This window comes from Neovison vison, chromosome 11 (assembly GCF_020171115.1).
Source record: "Neovison vison isolate M4711 chromosome 11, ASM_NN_V1, whole genome shotgun sequence".
Classification (NCBI taxonomy): Eukaryota; Metazoa; Chordata; class Mammalia; order Carnivora; family Mustelidae; genus Neogale; species Neogale vison.
Window position 1 is genome coordinate 125,107,376 of NC_058101.1, and position 10,086 is coordinate 125,117,461.

The window sequence follows — 10,086 nt, forward strand, 5'->3', positions numbered from 1 at the left end:
CACTGAGGAAATGGAGGCGACAAAAGCATTTCCACATTCTTCCGCCATCATTTCTTCAAACTTGATTCTATCAAGACCCATATAACTAATTGCTTTCCCTCCTTTTAACTTAAGCATGAAGGATTCAGGCTCCCTCTGAGGACAGCCCTCGCACCTGGGCACTGGATTCCATCCCTCTCACTGTCCCCTCTCACTGTTCAGGGACAATAAGCTGGGAATTGTCACTTTTTCTTTTGTATTATCAATTCTCCTTATCTCCTGGATTCATCCACAACCCGTAAACGCATGTAATATCTCCCATCATAAATACAACAATAACAATAACAAAAGTCCTCCCTTGACCCCTTCCTTTGCTTACAAGTTCAAAGTTTAAAAAATTCATGTTATGGCAAAACTATTTTAGTCCAGTTGTTGAACATCACCTTCTCTCATTCACGCCTGAGATCCCAGTAGTCAGGTTTTTGTCCCCACCCCTGAACAGGAACTGCTCTTCTCAAGGTCCTGAGTCCTCATCTCTCATCTTACTCAACCATCAGCTGCAATTTTTTTTTTTTAATTTACTTATTTGAGAGAGAGAAAGAGATAGCAAGAGGGAGTACGAGCAAAGTACGAGCAAAGCCAGGGGGAGGGGCAGAGGGAGAAGCAGTCTACCCACTGAGCAGGGAGCTGGATGCAGGACTCCATCCCAGGACCTTAGGATCATGACGCTGATCACTGGTTCCTTCTTCCACTCAATTTTCTTTTCCCCATTTTCTTTATCAGTTCTCCTTTTCTTCATGCCACTTCATGTTGGAGAGTCCCAGGTTATCCTCCTTGGTCCCCCACTTCTCTGGCTGTATTTGCCACCACACAGAGATTCTTACCCTGCAGTCCATAGACCTGGTGTCAGTGACCTTGAAAGGGAAACATTTCTTCTTTATTTTCACTAACCTCTAAATGAAACTTTGCATTTCCTGCAATTATGAACAATAATATTTGCCGTATCTATGACTTTATCTCTAGTAAAAAAATTAGATATTTTCATCTCATTACAGTTGTTACAGATGTCTTGAAATATTTATGCACATGACTTCTTTAAAGTACTGTAGTTATTATGCTTACTGTTAGTTCTTATTGGGTAGTATATTAATAAAAAATATGTTGCCATAGTATAACTTGCAAAATATTGTGATTCTACATTTCATTATAATTGCTTTTCTTTATACCAATTATATATACCAAAATATTTCAAATATATTTTATTTTATGCATTTAAAATATCACTCCGAGAAGGAGCCTCAAGTTTTAACAGACTTTCAAAGGGGTTTATGCCACATAAACTTTTAAAAGCCCATACTGGAAGTGATCTTTTATCTCACAATTTAAAATATTGTTGAAAGATGTATTTCCAGCCACAACCTCCTTTTACAGCTACTGAACTCATATATTCAACTGCCTACTCAACATTTCCTCTTGGATATCTCATTAGCACCTTCGACCTACCGTATTAGAACCCAGGCTCCTGGAGCACCTGGGTCTCGGTGGTTAAGCAGCCAACTCTTGATTTTGGCTCAGGTCATGATCTCAGGGTTGTGAGATTGAGCCCAGCAAGGGGCTCTGCGATGGACATGGAGTCTGCTTAAGATTCCCTCTCTCCTGCCCTCCCTCTCACCGCCCCCTCCCAACCATCTGGTGCATGTGCCATGCTCGTGTACTCTCTCTCTCCAAAAGAAACAAAACAGGCTCCTGAATATCACCCACTCCCCAGACTTGCGCCTCTTCCAGTCTTCTCCCCTCAGTTGGCAATTCCATTTTCCTAGTTGCTTACACCAGAAACCATGGAGTCAGCCCCGACTCCCTATTTTCCATCAGCCACATCTGATCTAGAGCCAACTACTTTGACTCTATCTTCTAAGTGTATGCAGGATCTACCATTTCTCGTTCCACGCCATCCATCCATCAGCTTCTCTTGCCTGGATTTTTACAAGAGAGCCCTAACAGCACTCACTGCTTCCTCCACTGCCTGCCACAGCCCCCAGCACAGATGTGGGCACACGCAGACACACACATACACTCACCTGTTCACAGTGATCAAAACAGCAGCTGGAGTAATTCTGTCAAACCTACTTTAATCAGGTCATGCTGCTTTTCTCCTTGGAACTTTCCAAAGGCTCCCCTACTCAAAGTAAAAGCCAAAGTCTTTACAGTGGCCCATGCGGCACCCATGATCTGTCCCACCTGTCCCCCGCCTATCCCTGTGACCTGTGTCCCACCACACACCTCTTATTCCGCTCCAGCCACTCCACACCAAGCATGCTTCTACTTCATGGACTTTGTCCTTGCTGTTCCCTCTACCTGGATGGAGTGCTCTTTATCTGAATGGCTTTTTCCAGGATATATGAACAGGCAGCCACTTCTACTACACTCCCCATAACCTTTTCCATGTTTTATACCCCCAACCCCATAGCACTATTACTACCTACACTATTACTTCTATTACGGGCTGTTGTTACTATTCAAACCAACGTGGCAGCACCAAGAGTGGTACCTGGCTCCTAGTAGATGCTCAGTACATTTAAGCACAAGAAATGGATGAATGAACTAGGTAAAATTGGCAGCAAAAACATGAATTGGGAGTCTGTATCAATCAAAAGAGCTAAACTTCACCTTCAGGGAACTCATTGGATACCTTCAAATACTTTTCTTCATTTGTCACTACAATATATAAGTCTAAGCACTTACTCTTTATTATGTTGGCTAACTCTTGTAATAAAGTAGTTCCATACAATTCATTATCCTGATGCACATAAGCAAAAAAAAAAAAAAAATTTAAGGTTAGAGTAAAAAGTTCCAGAAATAGATAATTGCCAAAAATAAATATTATTTTTGGGCTAAACAATAAACAGAGAGAATAAGCCTTAGAAATAAATTGTCTATTTTTAAAGGCCATCAGTTTAGCAAAATTTGGAATGATCTTTACAGTGTAGTTTCTGGAATGAGAAATGAAAAAACAACTCTCATTTTAAGTGCAGAAATAGAGTTGAATTTACATTATATATGTATTGGATATCAGTCTTAGATATAAGTGTTTCTAATCAGTGCCAAACTTGTATAGACCTCACTGATTGTCTATGTTTTGGGTTGTTGATAATACTTTAAATATTAATTTGACACTGTTACTTTTCTTCATTTCTATATATTTTATTTGTGAACAATCATAAAATCCCATGTGACCTAGATAACAGGGATATGGAATAGGGACTTGCTTTGGAGGTTTAAACAGAGTTCAATAACTATAAAGTATTTCACTAATAGGAAAAGAATAAGACAAACCCTCTGTTGACCTTTGTTTCACATTAAAATGACCGTAGTTTGACACCAAAATGACAGCTGGTTAAAACAGCTTGAGATTTCAAAGTGCTAGAGTATATATAAATATTTTGACTGATCCCATAAGTGTATTGGAAAACACTTTAAGAAAGGTCTTTGGCTTAATCATTTTCTACATTCTCTCCTGTTGGTCAGAGAGAAATACCACCACCCCTCCCCCCAAATTTTTATCTTCTGGATTTAAAAGAAATAGAAAAATTAAAACCATGTAGTTGAACCCAGCAGAACCAAGATTGGTGGTTAATACTGCAAATGTAAATTACTACTTTGTGCACAAACCTAAGGCTCATGTTCTTCTAGTTTGATACCGCTCCCAATGAACCTTATGTGATGAGATGCCGGTAGTAGTAGTACGTAGAAAACTCATCACCGAGACTTATTTTTGCCACTTCCTTTTCTACAACAGAACATGTTAGGGCAAGGAGAACTTTCAGGGATGAGAAGATGTCACAGATAGACCATTCCTACACACGGGTCCCACAGAATTACAAAAGACAGATCTACTGTCAACCCTCCACTCAAAATCATCTCAAACTTCTTTTATAAAATCTCATCCAAACTACTGTTTATCCTAAATCTTTTATCATAGCGACTTAGATCTTTCTGTGCAGTTTTCCATGAGTGAGGAAAACTTGAGATGACAGAGAGGAAAGACCAGGAAGCAAGAGTGATAAACAAAAGTCAGAAAGATATAATTTGTTAGTGGACAGAATAGATTAAGATTATCAGCAGTGCAGAGTTCAGGCAGAAGCTTTCCCATGAGGGTCATAACGTTTCTGAAAGGCATTAGCATTAATTAGTGAAGAATTAATTCAGGAAAGTGGAGGCTGACTCAGGCCATGTCATCGGGGTTGAGGGTGCAAGTCTGAGGCTCAGAGAAAGCTGTGCAAATCTCTCCCATGCAGGTGGGGGAAAGAAGAGGTAGAAGGTGCGGTTGCCATAGGTTAAGATGAATAATTCCATTTCTGTGTTTGTTTTTTAATTTTTAAAAAGATAAGGCATGTGCACATCAAATAGTATAACAGAAAATTAAGTCAGCTTCCTATCTCAACTTCCAGACCCCAGTTCCCCTCCAAAAGGTCAATGCTTTCTTGTAAATTCTTCTACGCTCTATGCACAGGCAAACATTTATATATAATTACTTTAAAAAAAAAATGCCAACACTGGTGTAACTCACAGGGCCTCCATTTTTCACTCAAGTCATATTATTCTGTTTTATATATGTGCTGCCAAAGCAAGCACAAGTCACATTATTCTAAACCTTGCTTTTTTTAACCTGATAGATTATAGCTTCGTTCCTCCTAATTTCCTCCATTCCTTGTAACGGCCACATTATATTCTGTCCTATGGATGTGACAGTCTCCTGTGATGGACATTTAAGTTGTTTCCAGTCCTTTGGTCCATAAACAGGGCTTCAGCCACAGCCTCATACATTTGAGGTCATCCCTTTTTATATTTCTGCTCAAAGATATTAGAATGGGGCTGAAAAGATCAGGAAATAAAGCTGTCTTAATTAGATTGAGATAATGAGAACAGGCTAATTTATTGTGACTGAGAGGAATAGCCATGAGGTGGTTTTGATAAGAGAATAAAAGTTAACTTAGATTAATAGGGCTTCATTGCCCCATAAACTGATTTGCTACAAATAGCAATATGCTTTTTGGTATTTTGGTGATACTCATCAGAGCACTTCAAGTTCAAAGTTAGAGTAAGTGGTTAATGAAAGTGACTAAATGGCAAATGTAATGATGACCCATGTGAGACCTGCTGTTAAGGGAAAACAAGCTATTACTGAGCAGATATTTTCCCTCAGCTTTAATCACTGATTTCAAAAACTATTAATAAAATGAAAAAAATAACATTAATACATATACCCAATAAGCATGTGGAAGTGGGAAACCTCATTACAGAATAAAGAAATGAAAATGAAAAGGACATCAGGAAAGATGTCCTTTCCTGATGAATGATTTCATTTCCTGAAAATGAAAAGAACATCTTTCTCGTGCAATCCAGAAAAAAACCTTTCAATTATTATACACAGTGATAGTAGTTAAGTAATGAAAGTTCCTTTTGTATGGGGGACTGTTAGGTTACAGTTTAAAATATATTTTTAATTTTAAAATATATATAAATTATAAAAATAAATTTGAAATAAAATAACATTTTAAAGGATGCCAGCACATAAATATTCACATTATGATGTTTAAATTAAAGTCTATGCCAAGAATTATATGTATAACTAAATCTATGGTACAACTCATGTATGGCAGAGAGGGAAAACCAAAATGTTATCAGTAATTATCTCTGAGTCGTGGGATTGTAGTTTTTGTTTATGCTTGTTAGCATTTTCCAAATGTGTTACAAGTCTGTTCCTTAAAAAAAAAAAAAAAAGCTTTGTTTTTTAAAACAATTGAAAAACATGGAAATGGAGATATGGTTTATTTTTAATAAGCGTGTATATTCCTTTTCCCAGATGATGCCTCCTTGGCATTCTTAGCCCCACCTACATTTATGGAAGTCCTTGAATCCAGTCTTAAGGAAGTTGCATTGTTATAGTATTTGTATTTCAGTCGAGCAGTGTCACATGGAGATTCAGTGTGAATGATCACCTAAAGCCTTGCCCCACTTTATGGAGTAAAGCCTCATACATGTAAGGACTGTCCTCTCCAGCCTAGACCTGCCCTCCGAGCCTCAGGCTTGTACATGCAAATGCCTCTGCCATTCTGCAGGCATGCATGTTGAGGCTGCTCCACCCCGGCACCTGTTCCTTCACATGAGTTCCTGGGCTTCCCCTAATCTCTCCTGTCACTTCTCAGATCCCTCCTTCCACGTCATTGCAAAACCCAGAGGGTTACTCTGGACACTTCTCTCTCACCTTCTCCACATCCTGTGCGTGGCCAAATCCTGTCAGTTCAACCTGCACAGGTAGCTGTGCGCCTGCCCCCTCTTGCCATCTCCGCCACCACACCCCTGCCAGCCCTGTTATGGCTTAGGGCCACAGCTCCCTCTAGACTCCCTGACCCGGCTCCTTCCTCCTTCAGGTCATTGTCCAAGTGCGAGGTCAATGATCCGTTCCCATCCCAAGACAAATGACAACTGCAACGAGGAGCCATTTTCCATGTTGGCAAACTTCAAAAATGGTGAGGATACGTTGTGTTAACCAGGAGTCTTAAATAATAGGCACTTGGACATTGCCGGTGGGAGTATAAATTAATTCACTCACCATGGGGAGCAATTTGGCAATATTTCTCAAAATTAATATTATATAGAGCCTTTATGACCTCCCAATTTATTTCTGGGAATTTATCTTTCCGGAGTCTTATATTTTGACTCTTCAAAGATCACTCTTTGAAAGAAATGTTTTTTCCTCTTGAATAAGGAAACTATGTCTATTATCAAGCTCAATAAGAGGTATACAATTCAAAGTCATCTTCTCGCACTCCTGCCCTAAAACTACCCAGTTCTCTGTCCCAGACCAAACACTATTACTTTTCTTTTTATTTACAAAAATAGTAATATACATGTTCTTCTGCATTTTTGCTTTATTTCCTGAACCACTTTGGGGCACTTTTCACATCAGCTCATTTAGAGCTGACCAAAAGCTACATAGTATTCTATAGTATAGAGCTACTATTCTTTTAGTTCATCTCTCCACTGATGGACGTTTAGGGTCCACACACGCATGCATACACACACACTTACACACACATATAAATGTATGTACATATATATGCCACAATGACTGTGCATAGACACATATCATTTTGCCCTTCTGTAAGACATGTAAACTTTGAATGTTGGTGTACTCTATTTTTTAAGATTTTACTTATTTATTTGACAGAGTGAGAGATCACAAGCAGGGGGAGCAGAGCACAAGCAGGGGGAACAGCAGAGGGAGGGAGAAGCTGACTCCCTGCTGAGCATGAAGCCTGACTTGGGGCTCCCTCCCAGGACCCTGGGATCATGACCTGAGTTGGAGGCAGATACTTAATGGGCTGAACCAACCAGGCACCCCTTGTATCTTCTTCATATAATGTGAAATACATCTGAATATTGCAAGCTTGGATTAAAAAAAAGTTGTTAAAAAATGAAGGCTTAGTTAACTTCAGAGTAACAATCTTTTGACTACTTCCCACAGTATTGTTTCTTGATGCCTTCTTTAACTTTCACAATTACGTCAAAAGCTGGATATCCAGGTAACATTCAAAGGTGTACTTAATGTACAGATAGGATATGTTTATATGCCAAACGCTGATTGTTTTCTTAAAACACTTTCCTTGCTAAGTTTTTATAAGACATGATTTTTATGCACTTCCTATAATTTGTGTTATTAGATCACATAAATCTTTTATCATTCTTGTTTTTGATTGAATAATAAAATAAATCCACTAGATGGTGTATATGAACAGAGAGAAAGAAAAGTTAGTTCCTTTTTTCTGCTTTATAGCTCAAGTTCAAAGATTTCTGTTTAAGAAGACTAAAAAATGTTTTAAGTCTTATTTATTTGACAGAGAGAGAAACAAGAGCAGGAACACAAGCAGGGGGAGAGGGAGAGGGAGAAGGAAGCTTCCTGATAAGCAGGGAGCCGGACGTGGGGCTCGATCCCAGGATCCTGGGATCACAGCCTGAGCCGAAGGAGGAAGTTGAACGCCTGAGCCATCCAGGTGTCCTACCTAAAAATTTCTGATTACGGCTCTCTGCTCTTCCCAGTTCGACAGACAGCCGCATCTTCAGGTGCAGTGGCAGCCACGTGCCCGAGACACGATGGTGAAGGTCGGAGTGGAAGGATTTGGCCGTATTGGGCGCCTGGTCAGCAGGACTGCTTTTAACTCTGGTAAAGTGGATATTGTCGTCATCAATGACCCTTTCATTGATCTCAACTATATGGTCTACACGTTCCAGTATGATTCTACCCACGGTAAATTCCACGGCACAGTCAAGGCTGAGAACGGGAAGCTTGTCATCAATGGGAAGTCCATCTCCATCTTCCAGGAGCGAGATCCCGCCAACATCAAATGGGGCGATGCTGGTGCTGAGTATGTTGTGGAGTCCACTGGGGTCTTTACCACCATGGAGAAGGCTGGGGCTCACTTGAAGGGTGGGACCAAGAGGGTCATCATCTCCACTTCTTCTGCTGACGCCCCCATGTTCGTGATGGGTGTGAACCATGAGAAGTATGACAACTCCCTCAAGATTTTCAGCAATGCCTCCTGTACCACCAACTGCTTGGCTCCTCTGGCCAAGGTCATCCATGACAACTTCGGCATTGTGGAGGGACTCATGACCACCATCCATGCCATCACTGCCACCCAGAAGACTGTGGACGGCCCCTCTGGGAAGCTGTGGCATGAAGACCGAGGGGCTTCCCAGAACATCATCCCTGCTTCCACTGTTGCGGCCAAGGCTGTAGGCAAGGTCATCCCTGAGCTGAATGGGAAGCTCACTGGCATGGCCTTCTGTGTCCCCACCCCCAATGTGTCTGTCGTGGATCTGACCTGCCGCCTGGAGAAAGCTGCCAAATATGATGAGATCAAGAAGGTGGTGAAGCAGGCATCAGAGGGCCCCCTCAAGGGCATCCTGGGGTACACTGAGGACCAGGTTGTCTCCTGCGACTTCAACAGTGACACCTACTCCTCTACCTTTGATGCTGGGGCTGGCATTGCTCTCAATGACCACTTTGTCAAGCTCATTTCCTGGTATGACAATGAATTTGGCTACAGCAACCAGCTGGTGGACCTTATGGTCCACATGGCCTCCAAAGTGTAGGAGCCCCCTGGACCACCAGTCCCAGCCAGAGCAAGAGGAAGAGAGAGGCCCTCAGCTGCTGGGAAATCCCTGCCCCAACTTATCCCCCAAAACACTGAGAATCTCCCAACCTCCACTATTTTCATCCCAGACCCCCTGAAGAAGGGGAGGGGCTTGGGGAGCCCTACCTTGTCATGTACCATCAATAAAGTATACTGTACCCAGCCAAAAAAAATTCTGATTACATTTTGGTTTGGGGAGCAAGGGAAAGATGTCCCCATCAAAAACAAAATAAACAGGGGCACTTGGGTGGCTCAGTGGGTTAAGCCTCTGCCTTCAGCTCAGGTCATGATCCCAGGGTCCTGGGATCAAGCCCTGCATCGGGCTCTCTGCTCAGCGGGAAGCCTGCTTCCCCCCTCTCTCTCTGCCTGTCTCTCTGCCTGCTTGTGATCTCTCTCTCTCTCTAATAAAATCTTAAAAAAATAAATAAATAAAAATTAAAAAATAAACAAAAACAAAAAAAAGCGGAACCAAAAAAGGATTTTCTGCAATGTTAAGGTTTCTATTAGTTATTTAAATAGTTAATTCTACAAATTGAATATATAAATTAGAAGACCATATTAAATAAATACAATTTGATTCAATAAATGTGATGAAAATTATTTGCCTTCTTAACTCTCTTGACTTCCCTCAGTTGTAATAATAACTTGACTCTATTCCATAGAAATTTTTCATTGTCAAATCATTCCTCCATGTACTGACTACTACTAATGAATTTTGAATATTGTTCTAACCTGGATTTTCTGAAACGCTAATAGCACCCTATATTAGAAAATTAACTCTTTGTTATACTGGACCACACTGGGCTTATAGTATGGTAATTTAGCAAACCCTTATATTGTAAGAAGAAAAAAATTTTAATTATTACTATTTTTTTCTCTTTAGCACGTGATCTGATGGCTTTGGTTGAAG

The 10,086-nt window shown here is 40.6% G+C and overlaps 1 protein-coding gene across 1 annotated transcript; it reads left to right on the forward strand.

Moving 5' to 3' along the window:
- The first annotated feature begins 6,424 nt into the window (after positions 1 to 6,424).
- LOC122889479 (glyceraldehyde-3-phosphate dehydrogenase-like) lies at positions 6,425 to 9,349 on the forward strand. The gene is made up of 2 exons (XM_044224651.1): positions 6,425 to 6,509; positions 8,080 to 9,349. The coding sequence occupies exons 1-2, from the start codon at positions 6,459 to 6,461 to the stop codon at positions 9,133 to 9,135; spliced, it is 1,107 nt and encodes a 368-aa protein (XP_044080586.1). The 5' UTR covers positions 6,425 to 6,458; the 3' UTR covers positions 9,136 to 9,349.
- Positions 9,350 to 10,086: the final 737 nt, after the last annotated feature.

Excerpts from the sequence above, each read along its gene's own strand:
- LOC122889479 (XM_044224651.1), top strand. The coding sequence starts at position 6,459 with ATGACAACTGCAACGAGGAGCCATTTTCCATGTTGGCAAACTTCAAAA. Across the intron at positions 6,510-8,079 it reads GTTGGCAAACTTCAAAAATG|TTCGACAGACAGCCGCATCT; the intron begins GTGAGGATACGT and ends TGCTCTTCCCAG.